The 27,928-nt window shown below is 55.7% G+C and overlaps 1 protein-coding gene across 12 annotated transcripts in view; it reads right to left on the reverse strand.

Moving 5' to 3' along the window:
- DLG3 (discs large MAGUK scaffold protein 3) overlaps positions 1 to 27,928 on the reverse strand; it is a 77,418-nt gene that overhangs the window by 14,983 nt on the left and 34,507 nt on the right. For 8 of the 12 annotated variants that reach the window (XM_068205350.1, XM_068205348.1, XM_068205347.1 and 5 more), the window contains 10 exons: positions 23,006 to 23,059; positions 15,192 to 15,242; positions 12,022 to 12,146; positions 11,383 to 11,552; positions 10,900 to 11,036; positions 10,452 to 10,596; positions 10,160 to 10,319; positions 6,564 to 6,720; positions 6,080 to 6,182; positions 593 to 707 (listed from right to left, as the gene is read on the reverse strand). In XM_068205350.1, the coding sequence (XP_068061451.1) occupies positions 593 to 707; positions 6,080 to 6,182; positions 6,564 to 6,720; positions 10,160 to 10,319; positions 10,452 to 10,596; positions 10,900 to 11,036; positions 11,383 to 11,552; positions 12,022 to 12,146; positions 15,192 to 15,242; positions 23,006 to 23,059 (1,217 nt within the window). Of the gene's footprint in view, positions 1 to 592; positions 708 to 5,773; positions 5,865 to 6,079; positions 6,183 to 6,563; positions 6,721 to 10,159; positions 10,320 to 10,451; positions 10,597 to 10,899; positions 11,037 to 11,382; positions 11,553 to 12,021; positions 12,147 to 15,191; positions 15,243 to 23,005; positions 23,060 to 27,928 lie in introns of those variants that run through there. The other 4 variants (XM_068205349.1, XM_068205356.1, XM_068205354.1 and 1 more) reach the window with 2 other exon arrangements.

Consider the following 27,928-nt stretch of genomic DNA (forward strand, 5'->3'; position numbering starts at 1 on the left):
TGGCAGGAGGCAGGCAGGGATTGTCCTGTCCGCACAGGACTTGCAGCAGTTTTTGAGCTGCATGGCTGTTTAACCCCTGCCTGCCTGTCCTGCACCTGGCTCCAGACCAAAAGTGCTCTGAGGGCTCAGAGCAATAATCCTCCTAAGAGCTCATCTCTCATCCAGCCAGATCCTGCCACAGGAATGGCAGGACGAGACAAGGAGAAGCCTGTTAGCTGGCTCGAGGAGAGTGTCCTGAAAGCTGCCACGAGCTGCCTGGGGCAGAAGCAGGGCTGGATGTCCACCATTTCCCTGTTTTCCAGTGGTCCTCAGTGTGTTGGCCAGCAGCCACCCAGGCTCTGTAGACACCCCTGTTTTCCAAACTGGAGCAGACCTTGGGAGAGGCATTCGAGTACCCAGCCTCGACAACCCAGTGCGCAAGCTCCGCTCTCCCTGCTGCACCCTCCAGACCTCGTGATGCACCCACAGCCCTCAGTCCCCAGGCCCGGACACCCTGTCCTCCGAGGCAGAGCACAGCCCAGGCCGAGCCGTAGCCACCCCGCGCGGTGAGGGCGGCATGTGCCCATCCTGTCGCGGGGCCGTGGGGCCTTACCGCACATAGAGCGATCTCTTCTCGCTGGTCCGCAGCGAGCCGGAGCCGGAGCTCATGCTGCTGTTCATCATCTGCTCCCGCAGGTCGTGAATCTTGGACTCGAAGCGGCTGTACTCTGTGGGGACAGGGCTGGTCAGTGCAGGCACAGCTGCCCCTGGGCTGACCCCCACGCCCAGCCAGGCCTGCCCACAAGGCATCTTGCCCACGCGCCTGTCTGTTCCCGCACGTGAGGGACGACCAAGCCAAAGAGGTTACAGAACTCTGCAGGAGTCCAGGCAGGGCATCTGGAGCAGGCAGGGTTCCAGCTGCTCCCAACCCCACCACAACTTCCCACACAGCAGCTCAGGCAATGGCTGCTGTCACCTCCACTGCTGCTGAGCTGCAGCTCCTTGAGGGAAAGGCTGTGCAGGACTTAGCAAGCTGCTGACCTACAGAGCAGTTCAAAACATGGAGAGAGAGCAAAAGCCCCACCAGGAGACCACTGCCCACCAGCTGGAGCAGTCAGATACGACCGCAGCCACTGCGGGAGTCCCCAGCTACTGATTTGCTGGCAGCAAAGATCTTCTCCTCAGCAGGAAAGGGGAAAGCAAGGCAAAACACAAAGTCCCTGCCCTTGGAAGAGGAGCAGGGAGGAGGAATTCACCTTTTGCTTCTACATCCCAGTGGCAGAGATGTGCAGGAAGAGCTGGGGAACACTCCAGTAGACAGCCGCACCTTCCTACCAGGCAGCTGGGCAGGAGCAGCCGCCACCCCAGCACCAGCCCGACCTTCAGCCGGGTGTAAAGGTCAGGCTGACATGCAGAGGGTGGAGGCACCTGGCCTCCCTACCCAGGGCCGAATGAGGAAAGTGCAACTGCGGCTCCAGGAAAGCTGCTGGCACTGCCACAGCCCACACTGCCAGATCTCGCCTCACATCCTTGATTTTGTCCCTTGGGCACATCCTGCAGTTACAGGTGAGAGAAGACCCGGCTCATCTGTGCTGCAAGACTTGCCTAGAAAGTCTTGTCCACGACCTAGTGGTTTAGATGTGGCTTGGGTCTTAATTCTGGGGAGGGGAGCATAGCAGCTCAGCTGTGGAGGCAAGTGCTCACTGCAGAGCAGAGCACAGCTTGCTGGGCCTGTGGAGCCACATCACATGGAGGGAGCAGTAACACTGTTCGAAATGCTCTGAGGACTTTGTTTGGGAGCCAGCCCCCTCTCCCATGGACTGTCAGTGCAGACAAAAGCAGGGCTGGGATTATGGGACGATGCAGCTGCAGCTCGGCATTTCCCGACTCTCCAGCCCTACAGCCTGGGTATCCCCCTGCTACACCCAGTGGCCAAAGATAAATTTTTACTTAAGGATTGGAAAAAAAAAAGGCAATACACACAAAAACTGCCAAGTGGCTCACAGAAACTCCATGCAAAGCCCCTTCTCCTGCCATGCAACACCCAGAGTTGCTGCAGCACCAGGCAGGGTCACTTGCCTGATGTGGATGGAGACCATGAGAACCCCTGGCTGCACCATGCCAAGGGGCACCCACTGCCTCACCTGCCTTCCTGCTGGCAGAGGGAAACACAGATGCAGCAAGGCATGGACAACACTTATTTTACAAGAAAACTGAATTCTGCCACCAAAGCAGCACCAGGGTTTTACGGAGCTCTCAGCAGAGGGAAGTGAGCTTCATCTCACTCCGCATCTCTTGACCCACACAGCTCATTCTGCCCTGGAATACCCATAAGCTCTTGAATCCCAGAGGAGCATCTGTCAGAGGCGGGTACAGCTTCTTCTTAAACCCTCTTTGGTACAGAAGGGCTGCTTTCTCCAGAAAGCACCACTACAACCCTTGTACCTAGCTAGGTCATGGCAAACCCTGCTGGGGCGCAGATTCCCTGCACACCCCACACTGAGGAGACCACTGCTCCTGCTACACAGACTCATTCCTCTTGCAACACTCTTCTCCACAAGAAGCACAGAGGATGCCTGGGATTGGACAGGAAACATAGGGCAAAAGGAGATCTCTCCACCCCTAGCATCAGGGTGGGAATATTGGAAGTGCAACTTGTGGATGGCATATGCACGCCCCTGCAAGCAGCCCAAGGGCAAAGTAATCAAATGCCCCCATTTCAGCTGGGGCACTTCACAGAAAGAGCCTTTCCTAGTTTTGTTGGAGTGGCCACACTGCTTGGAAGGGTGGGAAAAGGCCACTAATGTGGCAAGAAGCACAAACCAGGCTGGCTGCGGCAAACTGAAGGACACAGGGGCTGCTCTGGCTTTAACCTCCAGAGAGCAAACACCTTGCCCTAGGAAGGGTCTTCCAAGGAGTCACCAAGCCAGATTTGCTCCATCTGTGGGAGGGCAGAGAGTAGAGCAGCCAGCCCCAAAGCTTCACTGCCTCCCTCCCAGAGCTGGGGAGACAAGGTTACCCCAGGACTGAGCACAGGATACTCCCAGGTGCCATGGGCACACTTTTAACTGCTCATTAGAACAGTCTAAGAAAATTGCCAGCAGATCACCCCCAGCAAGAAGTGCTCCTGCCTTTGCTCCCTAACTTAGGGCCACCTCAGCTCTGCACCTTGACTCTGGAAGACCTCCTGTGCAGCTGAAACTCTCCCAGGAAGCTTGCCCAGGGTGCAGCAGCGGGGAGGTGAGCCAGGGCTGATCCCACAGTGTTCAACACGTTCAGGACATGCTTATCAAGACTGAAAAGTATGTAACAGGTGAGCCGGCACCTCTTGTGTGAGTGCCATTGCGCTGTGTGCCAGGATGTTTGCTCTTCTCGCTCAGCAGCTCGATAAAAACACCACTGTACCCTTCCACTGCTTTTCCTTTTCCAGGGTGTGGGTGTTCCTAGAGCTGGGCCTGATTCTGTCCCCTGGGGCGAGCTCCATGCTGTGAGTGTAATCCCTAAGTGTACACATGCTGTAGACCACTATCAACAGGCAGGGATCACCTGCCTGCCCCAAGGATCCCAGAACCAGCACGTGTGTGACACACCTGCAAACACACCCAGCAGGCCAACAAAGCTGTGGGTCTGCATCTGGGCACCAGGAGACAGCACAAAGGAAAGACGTTGGCAGACAGGGGAGCTACACGGGAAAGCAACTCCTGAGTACACATAAAGCCCTGTATCCAAACACTTCTGCCCAGGCCCAGGCTGGGCCACCAGCAGAGCCCAGAAATGCTCAGTCACAGGTTTCAGCCCAGCCACTTGCAAAACTACCGACAGCTTCAGCCTGGCATTTTAGCACCCTGGCCCCAGACACCTTCCCTCTGCACAGACTCCTCCACAGGCCCTGGAAAGCAGAAGGAAGCACAGACATAGGGAAAGCTCAGAAGCTTTTAGAACTCATTGCACAGCCCTGGAACTCCCCTTTGAACAGACTGACTCAGAGAAAGGCCATAATGCAACTTTTTGTATTTTCAGGTGAGGAATGTCAAAGCTTTGTTGGATGGCGTGTGAGAAGGGGGAACTGCTAAATCCAAGTGCGGGTGATAGCAGCAGGCAAAGGTCAGGGGGAGAAGTGTTCAGAGGGAATGGACCTCACAAAAACTCCGAGGAACCATCACTCCCCCTCCTTGACAGCAGGCAGCACTGGTCAAAGGTGCTGGTGCTCAGAAGAAAGGCAGGACAACAGCTACTCGTTCTAACCTTTCTTGGTTTGGTCTTTGCTTGTTTTCCCTCCTAGTGTCTGGCAGGACAAAACAGGGAGGGCCCCTCATCCCCCAAGACCTGCACAAGCAGCCTCTCTTCCCCCTTGGAGCCCCAGCAAGGTCAGACGCAGAGCACACTGCGCTCACCCGGCACCCCTAGGCAAGCCCTGCCCACGCTCAGGTACGAGACAAGTGCCATCCTCTGCCTCTGCTAGTGGGGAAGAACTTCTCAAATCTCCTTTCCACCAGCATGTCCTCCTTTGGCATCCTACAATCCAGCTCTCCTGCTCTTTCCACATGACAAACACAGAAAAGGCAAACATTTGAGAGTACACGGCCCATTGAGTGGGTCCAGCCTCACCCACACTGGGGGCTCACACCAAGGAGATCTTTCTCCATAATTCCCAGCCCTTCAAGCCTCCATAGCGCTGAGGGCAACTTCCAAGTTACAACAGCCTTTACTCCACAGCCACAACACTGCCTCCTGAGATGGCTGCAGGCCCTGTGCCGGGTGCTGCTACCCACACGTGCCAGGAACCATCGGGGACATGGAAAGTCACCAGCTACAACGCACTGACATTTCCGCCTCGGTCTGAGGGGGTTTCAAAACATCTTGTCCAGTTTGACATTTAAGAACCACTCTTGGTTGGTGTCTTTGCCAAATCTCAAGTGGCAAAAGGAGCCAGAAATACAAGAACATTAAGTGCTTCCTGGAAAGAAAGTTAAAAAAAAAAAAAAAAAGCCAAAACAAACAAACCCCACACCCACAGCACAGCCCTGAGCAGCACCAATGACTCCACATCCCAGTGGCCTCTGCCATGGGATGCAGGAACAGTGGACACAGGGACCAGCAGGACACTGCCCAGCAATGCCGCAGAGGAGGCACAGGACGAAGGGCCTGCCTAGCATGGGACATCGGCCTCCTTGTTGAGGACTAGAATGGCTGGTGGAGAAAGCCATTGGGGCCCAGGAGAGACACGTTTTCCAGCAGATGGGGAGGGCTGCATCCCAGCACGTGCACGGAGCCGCCCCGGGCACGGCCGCAGGCCCGGGATCGTCCCCGGCCCCTCGCTGGCCGGCGGGGCACCCTCCCAGCGCTCGCCCTCCCAGCCCACGGGCCACGCTCCAGCGCTACCGCCCAGGGAAGCTTCGTGCAGGCAGCTGCCCGCTCCCTTCTCGCTACCCTCAGCGGGACCACCAGCCCCAGCCGCTGCGAGGGAATGGGAACCCGGCGATAACGAAAGGCTCGGGGTGGCGCCCCAGGTGGGATGCTCAGAGGTGGGGACGAACTCCAACTCAGCAGCGACGCCCCGGTTCCAGCCCCACCCGCACCGTGGTTGCCCTCCAGGACTCCTCAGCTCTCCTGACCACGGGGTCCCTCCCGCAAGGCCCGTGGGACCCCAGGGAGCCGGGCCTCGCGGCGACGCCCTCCGGCAAGCAGAGCTCTTCCCCCTCCCCCGAAGACGACCGCGGCCCGTCGAGCCCCCTCGCGGCCCCGCTACCGGTGTGGTCCCGGCGGGGCTGCCCGTGCGGCGGTGAGCGCTCACCTGCAGGCGGGGCGGCCGCGGCCCCGCACCCGCCCGGCCCGCACACAAAGCCGCGCAGGCACGACCGGCGGGACGCGCGGCCCCGCCCCCCCGCGCCCGCCAATCGGCACCCGCCCCGCCCCAGGCCACGCCCCCGGCGGCGCCTCGCCCGCAGCCCCCCGCCCCGGCCCCTCGACAGCCTGCCCCGCCCACTCATCTGCATACCACACCCACCTCATCTGCATAACCCCGCCCCTCGCCGGCATGCCCCGCTCGCCCCGTCCCAGTCCCGCTCCCGCTCCCGACCGCGGTCGCCCGTGGCGGTACCTTCGGGCCGGTACTGCGCGATGATGGTCACCGTCTGCCCCGCCCGCTTCAGCGCCGCCGCCGCCTGCTCGTGGGTGGCGTTGCGAAGATTCACGCCGTTCACCTGCCGGGACAGAGCGGCTCCGCTGAACCAGACCCATGCGGGCACAAACCACGGGGGTCTGCCCTGCGCCTCGGCCCCGCTGCCCCGCCTCTGTCCCGGTACCCACAGTACCCACGGTACCCACTCTCAGAGCCTCATCACTCTGCCACTGCACCCCCAGTACCACGCCTGGCACTGGCACTTCCAGTACCGGCATCCCCCGTACCTGCCCCCGGCCAGCCCAGGCATCAGGGCTGCCCCCACCGCAGGCACCCGGGGCCGTGCCAACACACTGCCACCCGGTATGAATCCCACAGAGCCGTGCTTCGGGTGGCAGGGGACAGGTGCCCACCCGGGGCTGTGGGAGGCCATGAAGGGGCAGTGGGTGCCCCACCAACTCACCGAAAGGATACGGTCTCCCCTCCGCAGCTCCCCGCTGAGGTCAGCAGGGCCTCCGGCCAGGATGAAGGACACAAAGATCCCCTCGCCATCTTCCCCTCCAACAATGTTGAAGCCCAGGCCGGTGGAACCTTTTTGCAGGATGATTTTCCGGGGCTCCCTGGAAATGGACAGGGAGACATCGGGGTGAGGAGCAGCAAAGCTGGTGACAGGCTTTTCTGTGCCAGGGTTCGTGGCACATTGGTGGGGCTGGAGTCACCTGAGTGCAGCCTGGCGTGACTCAGCCCTCAGCACTCTGGAGACTGATAAACCAGAAGAGGTGGCCAGGCAGTGTGACATGAAACACAGCATGGACAGAGACAGAGCATCCACAGTGAAATGACACACAGAAACACTGAACTTCATGGTGGCATCAGATGCCATGAGCCAGGAGGGTGGGATCAAGCCCCTCCACAGCATGGCAAGTGTGCCTACAACCCCATGCACCCCTCCAGTGCCACAGACTCTGCACAGCTCAACAGAAGTACTACATTTTTTGATTACTTAATTCTGTCACAGCTCAAACAAAAGGCAGGCAAAAGCAGAAAGACAGCCTGGCATCGCAAAACTCCTGCGTCAGTTTTTGTCTAGCAGAAAAAAACCAATGTGATGGGAACAACGGCAGCTCCCAGATCAAGCTCTGGACTGAAATAAGGAATAAATTATACCAGACAATTAGCACAGGCTGGTGGTGATTGTAAGCCAACATGATACTGGAGACCATCAGTGCATCCGCTATGGTTGGATCCTGGGCACTTCCTTGGGTACACAAGGACCACTGAGCTCAGCAGCCTGATCAACCACTCACCTGCCAAGTATCAGAGGGAAATCTCTGGGTTATGTTAGGAGAGATGCTGGAGCCCAGGCATGGCACTGAGTGAGGGCACCCTAAAATGCTGGCAGACTTGTGCTGAGAGAACCCTGGGGCGGGGTGGGGGGGCTGGAACTGGGGTGGGGGGGCTGGAACACACCAGATCCAGGAGATCAGGAAAACCGTGGAGATGCTCAGTCAAAAGATGCTCAACCCCAAGCACTTAACATGTTACCAGTGCTTGGCTTAGGGGCAGCTGTGAGAGGGCAGGGAGGGCTGGAGCCATCAGTCCCTCTGCAGCAAAGCTGTGCCTAGGGCTAGAGTTCTCCTAGGGGAAGAAATAGGTCAGGTTTCTGGGTCTGCAAACCCTGCCTCCAACCAGGAGATGAACTTGCTCTGCCCCTTGGGTTTTGCTGCTGCCCAAGCAGCGTGCAGGAAGCACAACCTCAGCTCGGTGTAGGGGGAAGCATCCCCAGCACCCGTGAGGACCAGACAGTTTGGTGGAAGGTAAAGAGACCCTGCAAAAATGAGGGGAGGAAATGAAGCCCCGGACAGGTACATCACAGGTCTCAGTCCTGACGTGCACTCTTGGCTTCTATCCTCCTCACAAGAGGCATGACACAGATCATCCAGACAGATCCCATGCTGAATGTCACAGTGTTAACACTGGGACCTTGGCACAGAGCATCTGAGGGGATCCTGGGGGGCTGTGCTGGGTCTGGGTTGCTGTGGTGGAGCTCACTGGAAAACAGATTCTTTGGTTCCCAGCCCTAGGTGCTGCAGGACATGAGGGTCACTGGAGCTACGTCCACATCTAAGTAGCACTTGTGCCCATGGGAGGGGGAGAGGCTGGATACCGGACCTCTGCTTTTCCTAAGGAATGGCTGGCAAGAGCCTCATGGGAGACAGCTTCTTTTTCAGGGCAGCTGCTGCCATTCCCCACACCAGTGAGTTGCATTTGGACCACAATGGTCCCAGTGCACAATCTTGGTGCCAACAGACCTGCAGTGATGGAGCTGTCCCGGGGAGTCAGCAATGCACAGGAGGCTTTCAGCACTGTCCTGGAAATCACGAGCCAAGTGCTGAGCCCACTGCAGGCTGTGGATCTGTTGGGTAGCAGGGGGTTGTGTCTGGGCACACTGGCCCAGTGGTGCCAGCCTGTCTGCAGCGGGGCCCTCCATAAGGCAGCACCATCCTCTAGTGGCCACCAGCACGTGCTGCATCAGGGCCACTGCCGAGTCATCGCTGTGCCATGGCCACTGTCAAGCCCCCACTGAACCACTGCCAAGCCATCACTGTGTCACTGGCACTGGCAAGCCACTGCTGAGCCCTCATTGCGCCATTGCCACTGGCTGAGCCTAAGCTGGGTTGCTCTTTCTGCTCTCTAAATGGGAATGTTGGCACGCGCGAGAAGGGACACCCTGCTGGGACCAGGGTCTCTGGTGTGTTTTCCAAATATTGTGACTCAGTCCCTTCTGTGGTGCACTGTAATGGCAGACAGCACTACTCCTGCCTGTGGCATCATTTCCCTGTGCCCTGACAGCACAGAAGTTGCTACACCTGCTGAGGATGCAGTGCCAGAAACAGGCTCTAGAACTGGCATTGATGGTGCCAAGACCAGTGGGAGAGGTGGGTGAGGGTGGAAGACAGTGCTGCACTGGTCATGGTGTGCAGGGACACCCAGCTGTGGCTGAGCACCAAGAAGTGAGACAGTCCCGTGACAAAGATGAGTGCAGACACTCTCCAGGAAGATGGCAGACCTGACAGCAGATGGCAAGTCAGGGTCTCCCACTCCAGCATCCACCACTCACCTGCAGAATGGGAGAATCCTGGACAAAGCTACTGCATCATCCACTGTAGGCACACTTCTAAAACCAGCCTGTAACCTTGTTCCAAACAGCAGAGCCAGCCCTAAGCCTAAGTCGAGTGCTGGTCCTTATTAATCAGCCTAAGCCCTACAGTCCTGGCCCTGGGGATAGCACATTCAGAGCACTGGCCCCAAGGCTGTGACAAGAAGAGGGTAAGCTGTAAGAATCAGCTAGTAGAGCAGGACTTTCCAGGTCTCTCTCTCCCACCCTCAGCTTGAGGCTTTGGAGAAGTTGTATACTGCATTTAGGCTCAGAGCAATGTTTTCTTTATGCTCCTCTTTTATTTCCTGGCTTCAGAAAACAAACCTGTTCATGCATCATAAAGGATTCTGCATGGGGCAAAGGGGGCTGGATGGGGCTGGACAGGAGGCTGTCGGGCCAGGAGCTGGCAGTCACTGGAATTACACCCGAGTGCAGGTGGTTTGGGATGCCAGCCTCAGGGATCATGGGAGGGGCCCCACTTGTTTGCAAGGCTATGCTCCCCCTGGTCCTTCCGAACCGGCACAGCTCCACCTGGGAACATCCTGGGAGAGCCTGTGGCACTGCTGGATGGCACCATAAGGGCAGGGAACACCTTGTATTCCAAGTATTATAAAATAAGCCTGAGAATGAAGCTGAAATGCAGTTGTGTAAGGCTTGTGAAAGAGTAGGAGAGGGAATGGAGATGGAGTGAATGCAGCAAGCCAGTGATTGACACAGCAGGGCTGGTCTCATGGGGGTGAGCACAGAGCTCATTACAGGGACCTCAGGCATTGCACCACGCACCTACGAATGGCCTTTCAAGGCTCTGCACTGGCAGTGGGGATGACATCAAGCCACCACAGAGGGAAAATGAGGGAATGAGAAGGAACAGGACAGGGATGCTCCTGCCTGGTACTCACCTGGTGAAGTCATCGTCTCCGATCATGTGCCGAGGGATAGGCGAGTACCGGGATGGAGTCACCTGGGGAGGGATGGGATAGGCAGGCTTGCTCTCAACGCTGCCCAGGTAGCCCAGACTGGAGTTATGGCTTATGTGGTTGTCAGCCAAGGCTGAGAAGGCTGCAGGGGAGGAGAATGTCATCAGGAGCAGAAATCCATACACAATGAGGACATGGAGACCAGCCCAGCCCTGCTCCCCCACCCAACACGCTCAGGTGCCCCACAGCCCCACGTGCCCAGCGGCGTACGTACTGCTGGCGTAGTCGGGGGGCGCGTACATGTCGTTGAGGTGGATGCTGCCGGGCTTGGCCACTTTCAGGTACACCATGTCAGAGGTGTTCTTCAGGGCGGCCACTGCCTCCTCGTGCCGCACGTCTTGCAGGTTTGTGTTATTCACCTGCCAGAGGGAAAGTGCTGGCTGAGCAGGAGGGCAGGGACCAGGGCAGCCCTGCGGGAGTGGTTTTCCACAGGGGAGGTGCCACAGTAGCTCCAGAGGCTTGGTCCCATCACCTTGGGTTTGGCCCTCCTGCCTGCAGCCATTACAGTGCCTGCCCTCCCACAGCAACATCCCAGCTGGAGCCCCAGGGAAGAGGGGTGAAGCTGCTGACAGGATGGGTGCTGGGGGGTTCAGGATCAACGCTGCATCACAGTGGAACCTGTTCACCTCCACCTCACAGCTGGCCATGGCCATGGGGCTTACCGCAAGCAGCCGGTCCCCGATCTGCAGGCGCCCATCCTTTTGGGCAGCACCTCCCTCGATGATCTTGGTGATGTAAATGCTGTTGTCCCCAGGGATGTGCTGGTTCCCGATGCCCCCTGCAATGCTGAACCCCAGGCCTGAGGGAGGGTGAAAATGCAAGTGAGGGACAGACAGATAGACAGAGTCCTGGGCTGGCACCACAGCCCTTGTGCCTCACTGGGCTTCACACCCTGCCCAAACCCAGCAGGCAATGGGCCACCCCGCTGCTGCCTGGAGCACAGCATTGTGGGTCTGTCCCCTACCCCACGCCCTACAGCATTCCACGCTGCTTGGCCACCCTGCAGCATCCTGCACTGTAGTGGTGCCGCCTTGCATCCCCCATGAGGCTGCCCTGCATCTCATGACATACACCGAGGGGTCACCCCACACTGTTCTGTGGGGCAGTGGGGCACCCTGGCCAAGTCAGCAGAGTGAGGGGTTCACCTTTGGGGCCCTTCATCAGGTTAACCTCCATGATGGTCTCTGGCGGGGGCTGCCGGCGGCGCACCACAAGCCGCACCACGGGGCCTGCTTCCTTCAGGGCCTCCACAGCTTTGCTGTGCACAACCTCAGAGACGTCCACGTCGTTCACCCGCAGCACGCAGTCGTTCACCCTGTGGGCACAGGATGGCCCTGAGCATCCCTGGGGAACTACCAGCCCATACCAACCTCCTCTGGTCACCCTCTGCCACCCTCCTCCAGCCACACAAATGAGAGTTGCTCAAGCTGGCCAGATCACGCCCTGCTGGGGTGAGAAAGGGGTCCATCCCAAAGCAGGGGAGAGCGGAGCTGGTCCCTATAGGGCAACCCTGATGGAAGTGGGAGATGAGAAGGAAGGCTGGATCCCTGCCCTGCGCTGTAGCGGGATGGATGGGAGCAGGAGTCTGACACAGGGAGGGGAGGACGGGTGGCTACAAATAGAAGGTGGCCAACGATGGTGGACAACCCTGTCCTGAGGGGATCTGGCTGTGCAAAAGAGACATATGGAGGCCAGGGACCATGTTGGGAAAAGGGGCTAGGCCTAGGGAGTCCATGCAGAGATGCTGGGTGACACCCTGGCTGTTCCCCCAGCCCTGTACTCACCCTAGACGGCCATCCATGGCTGCTGCTCCCCCGGGGATGATCTTGGTGATGAAAATGCCCGGGTCATCTGGAACATGGGGGTTGTCGATGCCTCCCGCTATGCTGAAGCCGAGGCCAGAGTTGCCCTGCAGGAAATCAAACACTGTGTCTTTCCCTCGTGGGCAACTGCTTGCTGCCAGCTCTCCTTAAATGGCTGCCCCCAGCTGCGGGACTGCCTGGGGCGCAGGAGCCCTTACAGCATCTATCACACACCGGGGTGCCCGACTCAGGGGGCAGAGGGATGCTGGCCGGAGGAGAGGCTGGCGTTCCTCAGATGAGTGCTCGGCGCAGCAGTGTGGAGCACTGAACAGATGGAGGGGAGAGTGGGAGCCGCCGAGGACCTCCCTCATCACCGCGTCTCCACGGAGAGACTGAGACAGGCGGGGAGCTGGGGGAAGAGGAGGTGGTCCTTGGCAAAGAAAACCTCCCCTTGCTGGCTGCTCCCCAGGAGGAGACACCGATGCTGCAGCCTGCACAGACCATCGGGGATTGTGCCAGTCACCAGCATCCCACTCCTGCCCCTCTGCACCCTGGGATGTAGCCCTGGCACAAATCCCAGCTGGGGACTGGCAATACTGAAGACAAAATTTACAGGTTTGCATGGAAGTGGCTATTAGGATGGAGTGGGCTCTCCAGTTCTGTCTCCTTTTCCTCACGGACATGCTTGGAGAGTCACTTGAGCTTCTCCTGCCGAATTATGCCTGGGGGGAATGCAGGGACCACAGCTCATCTCCAGGCCATTCCCCCAGCATCTCAGGACTGAGTGGCTGTGGCCCTGTGCCACCTCTCCCACTTGCAGGATCCTCATTAGTGACACACTCACAGGTGCTGCTTCCAGATCCATGCTTGATGCAAGTGGACAATTCCTGCCTTTTTTGCTCTGCCTTGAAAATCAGATGGCTTCTTGCCTTGTTTCCTCATGTGGAAGAACTGACACTTAGTCACATTGTGCCTGCCTCTCTCGTACACGAGTGGGCTCAGGCCAAGCTCTCCTGGCTGCCCATGGCCCCAGTGCTCAGTGGGAGATGAGGAGGTGCTCTGCTCTTCCAGGGGACCTGTGGCTCAGAGGGCCACCTGGAACTCCATCTCCCCAGGATAATTTAGCACCAACAGCCAGCTGGAGCTTGCACTTCTCCCCAGCAACTTTGCCCCAGCATTAGTTCCTGCAGCGATGCAGAGCTGGCTTTATGACGCTTGTGACACAGCACCAGGAGCCACCAATGCCTGTCACTGTGCAGCACTCCCAGATGCTCTCTGGCCAGCTGGGATTTGGCTGGCATGTGACACAGAGGCATTCAACAGGAAAGGGTCTAGGCGGCTCTCTTTCCTCTATGCTGAGTTCTGATTACCCTGTGCTTAGCTCAAAAAAGCTCTTTACTGTCACAGAGACCAAGCCTGGCTGAAGCAAGGCAGGTGAGATTGCAAAATGATCTCCAGCCATTAGTTGTGCCTGTCTATGGAAGGTCCTTGGTTAGCTACAAAGCCTGGAAATGATCAGGGAGGTGTTAATTTTTATTCTGATAAACCTCAAAAAGGAGTTCAAGGGATTTCTTAGCTGACATCAGGGTTGATGCCCTGATGCCAGGGCAGTTCCTGCTGTAGAAACATGTGTGGTGGGTAAACACAAAGCCATGTCCCTCTGCAGATTGTGTTTCTGCTATTATTGCCCCCCAAATGCTCCTGAATTTATGCTTGTCCTTGCAACAAAGACAAGGATTAATAACAGTGACTGACCAGCGATTTTGGAGTACACTGAGGACAATTCTAGAGGCCAAACACCCCAGCAAGGGGACAGCGTCACCTGCAGGCATCAGGGTGCTTCTCCTGCATTAAGACAGGATTGCTGGATCCCACCAGGGACTCAGTGAAGTGGAAGGACCTGGGTATGGTCCATGCTAGCCCAGGCTGCTAAGCAGTGAGATTCCCTCATGGTTTCTTGCTGTTGGAGAATGAATTGCTGCTTGGGGCTTTGAAATGAGGGCATCAATGAGTGCTGCCTCTCTGTGTGGTCCTGCCAGCTCTTTCCCTGTTCCCACTATGGGCTGAGGACAGAGGATGCTCTGAATCCCTGAGACAAGGCTTTTGCCCGTGACTTGGGTCCGGAGCAAGAGGCACTTAGCCCAAAAAGGAAGGAACCTCTGGGCTGGTTTCATCAGGCACGCCGGGGAAGCAGTGGGTGAGGCGGCAGCCCCAGATAACCTTCCGTCCACCCACCTCTGTGATGCAGAGCCAAGGGAAGGAGGGAGATGACTAAAGGCAGAGAGGAACAGAATAATGAGCGTCTTCCCCTGCAATGCTGGCCACGCGGCGAGGCTGAGCCGCCTGGCACGGCAGCGAGGGGGAGGCAAGGTGTGCTGTGGAGAGCCGCGGGCAGCCTCCCACCACAGCCATTCCCAGCCAGCAGGGCTGTGCCTGTCTCCTGGAGTAAACCCTGGGCCAGCTTTTCCCGCTCCCTCTCCATCCCTCCTCCCCTGCTGCTTCCTGGGCAACAAGAAAGCCCTTTGTGCCCTGTGTGGTGCTGGCTTGCCCCTGGATAAATCCCACACATGGGGGGAGCCAATTCTAGCCACGGCTGGTGTGGCGCATGCCATCACCTCTGTGTTGCCAACAAAGAAAAGGCTTGAGCAGGAACTTACTTCACTGTGGCTGTTTTACTAAATAATCTGTTCTTGCAGCGTAGCATCTCAAAGCTGTGTGCCCTAGAGTGATGGGGAGCCTGGTGGCAGGGTGCCTTTGGTCCCTGTGCCCAGCTGTGGGGTGCACCCACCTGTGTCTGCACAAGCAGAGCTCCCCACACCTCTGTTTTCTGACAAAGGCAATGACAAAGAGCCTCCCCCCATGCTCCGCACTGACGAGTTTGTGGGGGTGAGGGTGTGAAAGAGGGAGGCAAGGGAGAAGCCCTCCTCCCTCCCTTCTGGCGGGGTGTGCAGGGGGAGAGGGGAACAGCAAGCCCACCCTGGTGGGAGTCAGGCTGGCAAAGCAGGTGCAACACCCGTGAAAGCCTCCAGAGAGAGCGGGGAGCAGAGACCAACCTCTCCCCATCAGCTGTGCAGGGATGCGTGGGGGGCCAGCTGTGCTGGGGGGTGGGCGAGTGGGAGGAGGCTGCTGGTGGGTGAGTGAGGAGTACTTACCCTTTCCAAGATGATCTCTTCATATTTGAATATCCCATCACTGCCATTCATCTGGAGAGAGGGAGACAGTGTGTTACAACTCTCTGCTGGTCCTGGGGGAATTTGTTTTTCCTCCCTGGTAGCTGAACATGAAGAATCCAACCTAAAAGCTGCACCATCACCGCTGAAAAAAACTTAAATGCAACTGCTTGAGCCTGCCCTGGAATTAAACCATGTGCTGCTTTTCTCTCTGGGCATGAGCCAAAGCCCACTGACTTTAATGCACTTCTGTGCAAAGCCTTTATTCTCCCAGCTCATTTCTCCAGCCATGAAAAGGAACACAACTGAAGGCACAAAAAGAAATAACACCTTTGTTACGCAGCATATAATTAACCTCAGGATTTCACTGCATGTGGAAGGGAAGAGAGGGGGTCGGTCCATTTAAAGGGAAAAAATGTCTGTACGTAATAACATAATAAACACCTTTAGCAGCTTATATTTTTTAAATCTTTTCGTAGCATGACGGTATTAACAGGAAATTCAGGATAATTTGTTCTACGAAATTACTTGGGTGCAAAGGAAACAAGGTGTGAGAGAGTGGGGCACAGTAAGAGGTGAAAATATTGTGGTGCCCTTATGTATAAAAATGGTGTAGCCTGTCTCGGTGCTGTACACCACACTGATCCCCACACTTCAAAATCTCCCATACCCAAAGTACCAAAGCAGAGCTCTTGGAAACATAATGAATAGAAACAAAAAGGGATGCAATTGTAGGCTGCAAAATGGTAAATATAGACTCAAAAAAAAAATACCCATTCTCCACATAATCAACAGTGCACAAGAAAAATGTAGCAGTTTCACTCCAGATCAACAGGATCAGGCCAGAAACAGCTGCCAAGGTCTAAAATTTAGCAAGATTTGCAATGCAATTGGCTACTGAAACATCCAGCACTTAACAGCAACAGTTTCAAAGAAAACTGAGTTGGAAGGGAACTCAATGGGTCATGGAATCCAACTGCTGGCCCTGCACAGTCCCCCCAACCGTCCCACCATGTGCCTGAGAGTGTTGTCCAAATGCTCCTGGAGCTCTGGCAGCTTTGGGGCCATGACCAGTCCCTGGGGAGCCTGTTCAGTGCCCCACCACCCTCTGTGTGAAAAACCTTGTCCTAATGTCCAACCTAAACCTCCCCTGACACTGCTTTATGCCCTTCCCCCAGGTCCTGTTACTGGGCACCTGAGAGAAGAGATCAGTGTCTGCTCCTCTGCTTCCCCTCACAAGGAAGCTGCAGACTATAGTGAGGTGGGGTGAAGTCTGTCTTCAGTCTCCTCTCCTCCAGGATGAATAAGCCAAGTCACCTCACCCTTTCCTCATATGGTCTCCTCTAGATCCTTCACTACCTTTGTAGCCTCCTTTGGATGCTCTCTAACAGCTTTATGTCCTTTCATTGTGGCCCCAGGACTCGAGGTGAGGCTGCCCCAGTGGGAGCAGAGCCAGACAATCGCTCCCTTGCCCGTCAGGTGATAATCCTTAGCCTGCACCCCAGGCTAAGGTTGGCCTTTTTGGCTACCAGGGCACACTGTTGACTGACATTTAATTTGGAGGGGACTGAACTCAACCTCATAATTTGTGTCATTCTGGGAAACAAGGGATGGGACATGGGTAGTTCTGTATGACAAGGCAGAGGCAGTGGAACCCTGCACTCAGCAGGCAAACACCTCTCTCACTGTGCAGTCCTGCCTCTGCCTGTGGCCTCTGGACAACATGCAGAGCTGCTCATCTGGATTTTACATCCACCATTAACTGATGGCTCATAGATCATATGGAGCCACTTTCTGTATACACTCTGCATCCCAAACTGGAGCTGACATGCCTTTGTTTGGACACAGTTCTCCTCATGAGGCACCAGCATGCTGGCTGTGTCCTGCTTTCCTAGCTCCTTGCTATCTGCCCCTGCAGAAGCACAGCCCTGTCATCCCTCACAGCCCCAGAGCGCTGGGTCATTCCACAGAGGGGACAGCAACCATCATTTATGCTAAAGCCATGATCTGGCACCACAGAAGGAAACCTAGTGAGGCAACAGTGAGGTTCTATTGATAGGTAGGAGGAGGAAACAGGAGTTTTTCTGGGTGGCAACAATCAGGTTCCTAGGCAGAAGGAGCAGTGCTGCAGGACAGGGATAGGGCTGAGCCACACACACCCTCATCCCCTGCCCTGGGATGCCAAAGCAACCCCACACCCCGTACTGCACTTCAAGGATGAGGTTGGGCAAAGAGGTGGGAATGAGGCTCCAGGAAACACAGGCTGAGTGTGTTGTCCCTCCTTGGATCTGCCCTGTGTCCTGTGCCTGGTGCCTCACAGTCACAGAAAGATTTCAGGGGACAGCTCAGGGTTGGGACATCCAAATACTCCAATAGTAGGATGCTCAGATCCTTCCAGCGCATTGGGAAAGGCTTTGGCCAGCTCTTACAGGAGCATCTTGCAGCAGAAAAGCACTGGAAGTGGTGGGGTTAACCCACAGCAGGAGCCCTGCAGCCTCAGAGGGTCAGGGACACACGGTCAGTGCCACCTTCTGCCACAGGGCCGCCCTGTGCTGTGCTCCTATGGGCAGAGGGGCATTGCTTCCCTTGCCACAGGTTCCCCCTCTGGCTTGGGCCACCTTTCCCTCCTCTCATCTTCCCATACTGACTAATCCTAAGTGCAGCTGGCTCGCTGGCCCATGCCACCCTTAGAGCCTCCCTCAGCACAGCCTCCCTCAGCACAGCCTCCAGCCCATCCCCTCCCCTCTCTGCAGTCGGTATCCCGCTGCGTGGGGCGCAGAGTTGCCTCTCCCCGGCTTTCCAGCAACTCAGATTCCTGGCACCCTTTGCTACTACACACATTGTCCTCTCTGCTTTGGCATTCAACACAGTTGCCACACAGCCAGCCATATGCACACCCACGGCCGCAGAGGAACAGCGTACACATCCCTCCAGGATGGGGATCTGCAGAAAACTGTGACAATCTGTGAGCCGTGGTGAGAGCCAGCACGGGCCCTGCGAGGAGCGGCTGCTGCCAGCGCACCCGGGGTGCACCGAGAGCCCAGCACAGACCCCGTCACACACCCCGGTGCTGCCAGGTAGCTGAGCTGGGATAGCCTCGCTCCCCAAATCCCTGGGCTGCTAATGCTGAGCAGTGCTCTGCGCTGCTCCTGGAAAACTGGCCATATAGGTGCTTGTTTGACACGGCATCTGCTGGGAGCAGCCTGCACAGGCCAGGCGTGCTGGGGTCAGCCAGGCCTGACCATGAAGCTTTAGCTCTGGTTATGTTTTCAAAATTCACACAATGGAATGCCAGTTAATTGTATAAGGCAGCCAAATGAAGAACTTAATATATACCACGTAACCAAGGGAACAAGCCAACAAAGCGAACGTTCCAGCTTCAGAAAATCAAATACCAGTCACTCACTGATGGCAAAAACCTCCCCATGATACGCACCAGAGCTGCCAGGACCTGGCTCTGCCGCAGGCTGTTCCCCCTGTCCTTTGCCAATGTCCTGTGCTCCTCCCCAGATCCTGTTTGGGGCCATCTCCGGTGGGAAGATGCACCACACCCTGGTATCCTCATGTAACACCTGCAGAGCTGACAGCAGTGTCAGGGGCCAATTAGCTGTTCCCAGCATATCCTGATCCTAAGCATCACCTGGTTTCTCATGGAAAAGAATATGGGTATTTTTTTTCCAGGCCCTTCCCATGCAACAAGTCCACCTGACGGCTCAGGAAGAGGCGCCTTCACTGGCCCTCTCCTCTTCTGAGCAGAAGGGAAATAGTTACCGATGACGGCATTTAGCTCATCAACAGAAGGCTGCAGCTATAACTCATCTGATAAACAGAAGAGCACACACCTTCCAGAGCTACTGCAAGCTGTCTGCAGGCTCTGCCGGCCAACACTGCAACAGCCCACGTGGAACACCCCTTGGAATTTGCTGGAGAGTAAGGATTTGAGGTGGGTTTTTTGGGCTGGGGTGGGGTGGTTGGCTGTTTTTTGTGGTTTTGCTCGTTTGCTTGATTTTTAAATAAAAAAAGAAGGCCAGATTTCTAAGACAAAGATCAGGTTCCTCAAATGCAACCCAGACAGACAACCAGGGTGCAAGAGCAAATACCCTGCAGGAAGAATAATACCGCTCACAGTCCCTTTTGGAGCAAGATCCTTCCCATATCCTGTGCTTAGGATGCGATGAGGATGAGCACTGGGACCTGCTGGTGGAGCAGCTGTTTATTGAGATAATGGAGAGGGTCTGAAGACTGCAGAGCCAGCCCTTGGTTGTGCCAGCCAGCCCTGGGTGTGGAGGGCACCTGGCAATGCTCCACGGTTGCCTCAGCATGGGGAAAGGGGAACAGCCCCGTGCCAGGGCAGCGGGTGCAATGGGCACCTCCCCGCTGGCATGGGCACTGCCAGTGCTGGCACGGGAGAGCTCTCCCTGCCTGCACATGACAGGGCGTCCAGGGAAAATAGGTCAAGAGCTGCCTCCCTTCACCTCCCGCGTCTACGTGTCCTGCCGCAGCACTGAGATCTGCTGACTGGCTTCCAGCTATCCCCTGGCCTCAACCCCCTCGTGTGCAGTGCCCACGGTGGTGGTCTTGTGCACAGAGTGAATAAATACCCGATTTCTGGGCAGCCTTTTGGCAGAGGGCTGCGAGGACCAACCTGTTGAGCTTGGGCACAGTGAAGGGCTTTGCAGCCTGACAGCCCCAGCAACAGCTGGGAGCACACCACAGCCACAGTGCCTGCAGGAACTGGCACTGGGATGTGTCCCAGCCAGCACCTGGGACCAAAGTGTGAGGGACTCACTGGCTGAGATCAGGCCTGGAAAGCACTTGTCTTCCTCACACCTGGCTTTTAAGCAACTGAAGGTGATTGCACCTCATTGCTGGGCAATAAGGCACCAAATTAGGCTCCAAGGACCCAGACTCAGAAATCTTCAACTCCTCAAGGGCTTTGGAGTGACTTTCCCTGCTCATTTTGGAACTGTCTAGTAGCAAGAAGTTGTTTTAGCTTCAGAGAGGCAGCTCTAAAATGCAGAGACCTCATCTGCCATGGAAACTCTGTTTCCAATTCTCTTTCTCCCCATTGTGGACATGCTGGGTAAAAAGATGTGAAATTGTGAGCATGGGTGATGCCCTCCAGCACTTTCCTTAAAATCATCAAGGGATGATTTTAATACTGCAGGCATTTTATAATGGGTTATTTGGGTTTTTACACCCTGGGGGTGCTGGGCTCTGCTCAAGCCACATACTGAGCTCCAGCCATCCCAGTGCTGCAGCCCCTACCTTGGAGCACTGCTGGTGCTACACGCTCCTGGGGATGGAAGTGGGTGGGTGGGGACATTGAAATGCAGAACAGACTTCTTGATAAACAGTCAGGGCCAAATCAAGCCTGACAGCCAGTCCAATGCAATCAATGAACTAGAACAGGAAGGAAATAGACTACTTCCATCTGTTTATCATTAAGGAAAGCAATGAATAGTTAAGTAATTAAAGACTGGAAGATGTGACTTTAACTCTTCCAAATACATACTGTACCAATGGCCTTCAGATTTCAGGTTTGTAAAAACCATGCTTCCAGCTTTGGTATTTTGGTGTTTGCAGAAAGCTCCTGGTGTGGCTCCTTTGCTGACCAAGGAAACTGCCGAGGTTTCTGGGAGTTGTTTTCTCTGAAGCCTGAGTAATCCAGCACCCCAGAGAAGGAAAAGATGGAGCAAGGTCTGTTTCCTCGTATAATGTGAAGTAGAAGGCAAGAGGGTTTCCAGGCTGGATGTTGAGAGGAATCAAACTGAGGTGTCTCCCCTGCTCTGGGCACCCAGTGGTGACACACACCAGATCACAGCCAGCAGAGCACAGCTACAACCTGGTGGCCCTTTTGACCCCTGCAGGACAGTTTCTCCCAGCATGTTCTGCTGAGTTTGGATGGATGGGACCAGTGACTGTCACCCCCAGCATGATGCTGGCATCTGTCTGGGGTGCAGAGCACCCCCTGAAACCCAGCCAAAGTGCAGGGAGAAAGGGTATACAGGGATATGGAGGTGGAGGGAGAGGGAGGGATGTGAATTTAATGAGCTGGAGTACAGGGAAGCAGCCAGGAGGGCAGGAAAGTGGAGTGCACTGCAGTGGGAGGAGTGGTTGCTGCCCTGCATGAGGGCTCCCAGAGGTTTCTGGCTTCTGCAGGGCTCAGGAACCTGCCCAGGGTGACAAAACCTGTCCTTGGCCCCTGGCTCACCTCTCATTGCCCTTGGGCCCACAGGCAAGGAGGAGGGACGGGCATGGATGGAGTGTGGCAAAGGATGGTGCCTGCAATGATGAGTGGGCAATGTTCCTCCAAAGGTGTGACATTTTGTACTGAGGGAGGGTACAAAATGGATGTGAAAGCAGAATTTCCATCAGGAATACCTCCCTGCCCTGCCCTGCTCACAGCACACTTCTCACTTGCTCTGGTCCAGCATGGTGGTGGTCCCTTCCCTCTAGGAGACATTGCCCTTTTCCCAGTTCCCTGTAAAACAGCCAGGAGAGTGCAGAGAGGAAGCTGCAACATGGCACTGCCCTGCAGCCAGGGTGCCCAGCACAGTGAGAGAACCTCCAACCCACAACCCCTCTGCCATGCCATGTGCTTGGGGAAGGTAACCTTTGGGGACAGCAGCTCCCCTCTGCCACATTCATACAAGGCTGCTGGACCCAGGACCACCACGCTGAGAGATGCACCACTGCCTTCCTCCCCAGTCTCAGGTGGCTTTAAATTCAGGCTTGATTAAACCATGCAGCCAGGGTTGGAAAGGTCTCAGCCAGGCTTTCCTTCTTTTCTGTAGCTCTTCCCAACCAGCCCAGTACAGCTCTAATGTGCACTGACCCCACCACAAGCTGTGGGCTGAGATCTGCAGTTTTCTACAGGGGAAATTCAACCCCCAGAAGTCACCTGTGGCCCACTACCCTGACTCCAAAGATGGACCCACCCCAGCTCTGAGTCCTGGCGCTGCTTCACTGCTGTGGAAGGCAGCTGAAGTTTGATGCATCAGAAGTAAACCTGATGCAAAGCACTCAGCCCTGGCAAACTGTTAACTGGGCTCCTTTGGGCAAAGAAGGGAAGCACCCCACAAGCACAGAGCCAGTGCTGCTGGCCAGAAACCCATGCTGGCCAGCCTCCAGCCTCCTCCCTTCATCTGCCCCACAGGAATGAGTTACAAACGTTCTGGGGATGGATGCAGCAGGATGCAAACCCTGTCTGCAACAAACTGAGAAGCATTATCTCAGACTATGCCAGGAGTGCCAAATGCACCATGGCTGCACAGACAGTCACCAAGTACTGCTCAGCTGCTGGCAGCCTTCACTGGGAGAGGAGCAGCATCTGATGGGCCCTACTGCCCTGAGGACTGGTGAGGGAGATGCCAGCAAGCACCCAGAGAGCCCTGCCCCACTCCTGACAGGCCAGGGCTGCCTTAAGGAGGCTGAGGCTGTGCAGGAAGGTAAAGGATGCCCCAGCAGAGTGTCTCAACCCCCCTGCATGGGAGGCAGAGGAAATGGCCGTATGATTAACCCTGAACACAACCATCTGGCATCCCCAGCTCCTCTGCTGAGGCCTTTTGTCTTGTACCTCCCTGTGCTCCTGCTGCTGGCCTTGGTTCTGCGCAGTGTCACCCAGCCCCAGAAGGGTTTGGGGGTGGGATGAGCTGGGGGGATATGGCGTGGGTATAAGGATCTTCTGCTGCCTTACCAGGGCCTCCTTGAGCTGGAAAAGTCTTTCCTGCATTGCTGAGCAGGGAAAACGCAGCACTTGATCAAAGGAAGCAAAATGAAACCGGGAGACTTACAGAGAGCCCTTGTTCCAGCGAGTCTGTATTCACGATAATGGGAGCGGGGTTGGCCTGTGAGGAGACAAAAGTGGGATGTCACCAAGCTGAGCGATGAACCCAGCCCTTCATGGTGCACTGCCTCTCCCCTGGCCATGCCAGCACAGACCCTCCAGGCCAGGCAGCAGAGAGAGATTTGGGAAGGGCCCTGTTTGTCCCTCCTCCAGGTGTCCAACAGCCCTGGGACAGGAGCAGGGCCACAGCATGACTCTGGGCATCAGTCCCGTCCTCAAAGCTGATGTGTCCCAAACACCCCATGGCCTTGGCTGCTGGGAAGGGAGATAGGGAAGACTGGAAATTCTCTCAGGCTTGTGTCAGAGTCCCAAAATTTATGTGAAAGTCACACTAGCGAGGAGTTAGGAGATAGGAGGAGTAGGGAAAGAAGCCTTTCTGAGGGAGGAATTTACTGCCAGCACACCAGGTCTTCAAGCACCTTCCAACAGCTGCTGTTCCTTCTAAGCACAGGGCCACCGTGCCCTGGGAGAGGTGACAACATTTGGTCCCTTATCCTCATTACTCCTGCGGTAAAGCCTGTGCTCGGCAGCCTCGGCTCATCCTCCACAGCAGCACATGCATCCTCCTGCCCTGAAGGGCTCCCCGTGAACCTCTCTCCGGGTGCCTCCTCCTGGGCTGCCTCTGCCCTCGGCTTGCTGCACATCGCAGGGCAGACACGAGCGGGGGCAGCCGGGCAGGCAGGGCAGCCGGGCAGGCACGGAGGGACGGAGGGACGGAGGGACGGAGGGACGGCGGGACGGCGGGCGGACGGAGAAAAGGACGGACGAAGATGCAGCGCAGTAGGCCGGGGGCGCGGGTGAGGCCAGGGGAGGGTCGGGACGGGATGGGACGAGACAGCTGGAGATTAGGGACGGCCGAAGGAGGGACAGGACAGGGCGGCCAGAACGGTGGGACGGCCGGAGTAGAGACGGGACGGGACAGGACGGGAAGAACCGGGGTGGGACGGCCGGCGATCAGGGACGAAGGCGGCCGGAGAGGACCCAGGGCGGCCGGAGGCACGGGACAGAACGAGAGGCCGGAGGAGGAGGATGAGGAGGGCCGGGCCGGCGGGGCGGGCGCGGGCCGTGGAGGGGCCCCGGGCCCCGCCGGCCGGTGCCGCCCCCGGAGCTGTCCAGCGCCGCCGCCGCTGAAGGCGCGGGGCTCCGCGGAGCCTCCCCGCGCTCTGGGACGGGGCATGGGGGAGGAGCGGCCGAAAGCGAGAGGCAAAATCCCAAGGCTGACTGACATTCCTCGCCGGCACACGACGGAGCGGCGCAAAGCCTGGAAGGTCAGCGGTGGGTTGGAACTCCCTTCATCATCCCAAGGCTCGTGAGGAGAACAGCAGCCAGAGTGAGACACGCAAGGAGACATGAACTACTGGGGAAGGTGAAGTGAGCCGCCTGCCTTGGAGCATCACGAACATCAGTCAGCAACCAGCGAGTCAAGGTGTGGGCTAGTGAAGCAATTGCAGGGACCACTGTCTGCCCATTAACGGGGGTGTTGGACCGCATGGCCCAACAGCCTCTGAGTCCGTGACATTTTCACAGGAGCCAGTTGCCTCCTTATCGCTCTTGTCTGGGTTTACCCACCCCTGACTGAGACTAGCCTCCCCCCACAACCCAGCACAGCAGTCCCCACCATGTCCTGTTTTAGTTGACCCTATTTCTAGGTTATTCACTCTCCTCAATTAGTGGATGAGAGAGTTAAGGACCAACCAGACTGTGGTTTAAATCCTGCCCTGGAAAGTTCTGCTCTCATATGGATGGAGCAGGAGGTAGTTAATTTGATTTATTCAGATGCTTTCTGATCTTTCCTGCAGCTGTAACTATTGGTTACAAAACCATAGTTTTTATGGCAATTAATTCTCTAAATCAGGCAAATAAGACCACTTCTAAGCACTCCTGCCAAACCCCTCCTCCACACAAAAGAGAATCACAATTTTCAGGTCCAGTGTCTTGGGATCTCCAAGTCCCAGAAGCAATGTTAAACTGGGAATATCCCCTCTCTGGCAGTACACAGTCCTTGTATTTAATCCAGATAATTTGAGAGATAGAATATATTAAACCTGGCAGCGGCTTTTATTAGTCCCCAGTGCAATTCTAGGAAGGGATTCCACATTTCAAGGCAGAAAAGAAGCACTTCTACTGCCAGCAATTAACAACCAGTAACACATCAAGGTTTGAACATCCAGATGTCAGCTCTTATTAGATGAGTTTCCAGGAAGGATGCAGAAGACGCGGCCTAAGTGAATGTAGCCTATCATGTGTCCCATGATTTATAAAAAGAATTCGGCTTCACAAATGATGCTTTGGATCCCTCCCAGGGAGAAGTGCTCTATATAATAATGTTATAGAGGCTTTTGCAGGTCCAGCCTGAGTCCTCCACTGAGCCCCACTCCACTCTTTGTTGAATTAATAATAGCCCAAAAATCACACATCACATTGCCTCACTCACACAGTGGTGAGCCCTAAGGACATATTTTGTTTCGCCTGCTCCCTGTGCACCGAGCATCCCTCGCAGCCATTCCACGCTAGTGATTTTTTACATCTCAAAATACTGCTAGGAGCACAATTTCCCACTCAGGCTCCAGATGGGACCCAGGAGATACCGAATGTGAATTGCTGCTCTAAAACAAAGTCACACATGGTCAGGAGGAACTCAGATCAGGAAATCCCCACTTACCTCCTGCGGCCAGCTATTCCAACTACTACAAGAAAGGTGTTTGGGCATTAGTTCTGACTTCCACTTGCAAATATTTCAATATTTGCACTTTGCTTGTCCTACTGAAGAGACAGACAAGACCTAAGACTCAAAAATAAGCAGAGCACCTGAAAATAAAAAGCTTTTGCCTCCCTCCACCAGTCAGGCAGAGGTACTTGAGCAGCTCTGCTAGCCAGAGGAAGAGAGAGAGTGTCATAATTTTTTGCTGGGCAGCAGGAACGTGCTGGTGAATTAACCATGCCCTCAATTCTATAGGGAACGGTAAGTAATTTATGCCCTAAGGAGCAGGGGTTTGCTGCATGCAGGGAGGAGAGGGAGCAGGGCTGTGCATTCAGATCACATTCAATGGGGGCTGTCAGATCTCTTCCATCTAAACCCCTTCATCACAATAGTATTTACCAAGCCCTGTTTGTGCTTGGGGGGGTTTACAAATAGAAAGAGAAGAGGTCCAAGTCCTGCAGTGCCCACTCCATGGCAGCAGGATCATCAAAGTCCAGTGGAGCTGGAGGTGCCCTGAACTCTCTCCATCAGGCAGAGGCATCTGGCCTCAGGGGATGGAGGCTGCAGGGACTCAAGGAGGACCTTGGAGAGTGAGGAGAGCACTGCACAGATGCAGACAGATTGATCTGGGCACAAAGCCAGCAAGGCAGAGGACAGCTGTTGAGAAAATCTGGGCAGCCACAGGAGTCAAAGGGAACCGTGGTGAAGTGGGATGAAGTTTGAAGGTCAGGCTTCAAGAGCTCTCTGGTCTCACGGGGGCTGAGAGAAGCAGAGCCTTGCATTCACTGAGGTCTGCACGACAATCCTAGTGGCAGCCACAGCCCAGGAGCTGACGGAAGGAGCAGCAATCTGCCCCAGGCAGCCACCAGAGAGGGACTGGCTCCCTGCGGAGTTTGGGAGAGCATCATTCCTGTTTGGGGCAGCTGCCTCTGTGGTTGAAGTCAGGAGAAGGCTGTGGGTCTGTATGCAGGGCAGAAGGGATGTCTCCTCCTCTACAGGCTGGAGCAATACCACTGCAGTACGTGCAGGGAGCAGCCAGGCAGGCCAGCAGTGCTTGGAAAAAAATCTCAGGCACAGGATGTGCCCAAGAAAGGACGTGGCCTTTCAGAAACACCCTTAGATATCGCCTTTGGGTAGTGATCTGAGAGAGACTGATGCTATTTGGACTCCACTTGGGCTGTGGCAACCCAGTGACACTAACACAGTCACCTGGGAGCACCAAAGCCCCAAATGTCTACGGGTATCACCCCTCACCTCAGCTTCTACTGTGGTAAGCACATTCTACTGCTGTTGTCTGCTGGCACAAAGATAGGAATTGCAAAACATTATGATTTTCCAAAACTTCCAAGCAAAAGAAAAGCTGCAATTACATGCAACTGGAGGAGGTTCACTAGCCTGCTGCTGAGGATTGGGTCCTGCCCTGTGGCATTTCCCTGAGAACTGCTCTCAGGGCTGGCACACAGGAGCTGGGCAGGGAGACTCTGAAATGAAAGCTCAAGATAATGTCTCCAGAACTGAGATCCCACAGCTTTGCCACAGCTTCACATCCTCCACAGCTCACAGAGACCAGGAGACACGTACCTCCTGGAGGAAAAATACACGTGCCACAGATGTCTCAGGACAAGAGTAACTGGACTGTGATCACATATAAACACATTTCCATCTTATCCAGCAACAGGAATAGCAGCAGCCTCCAGAGATGGCAAATAGCAGGCCAAGCACACAGAGCTCCTCTCCGCAGGAGGGTGGCGTGTCCCATGCGTCATGCAAGAAGGAATGTGCAGGACAGAGTGACTACTGGAGACACTGGCCTAATGCATGAGAAGCAAAGCACTAATCTAACTCCTTTATTCCCCCAGACTGGATCAGAGTGAAAATTCAATCTGTCTTTTCATATCCTTTGTTTCATATCATCTGAGGTATAATAGTAGCACTCAGAAGGAAATGGCTCTGGAGATAAGTGAAATTTGGTCTTTACATCCCTTTAAAAACTCTCAGGAGCAGAGGTCACTAGTGGGGAAATGCCCAACAGAATTATCTAATCAGGGCTGACACTGAGCTGCTTGTAGTCCAGCTCCATCTGCTTTGATTTTTTTTTAAAGGGTGTTAAACCATGGAGAAAGCTGTGCATTTACAGCTATGAAAGCAGCTGCTCTGTCACAGGACCCA

The sequence above is a fragment of the Anomalospiza imberbis genome, chromosome 14, assembly GCF_031753505.1.
Source record: "Anomalospiza imberbis isolate Cuckoo-Finch-1a 21T00152 chromosome 14, ASM3175350v1, whole genome shotgun sequence".
Lineage (NCBI taxonomy): Eukaryota > Metazoa > Chordata > Aves > Passeriformes > Viduidae > Anomalospiza > Anomalospiza imberbis.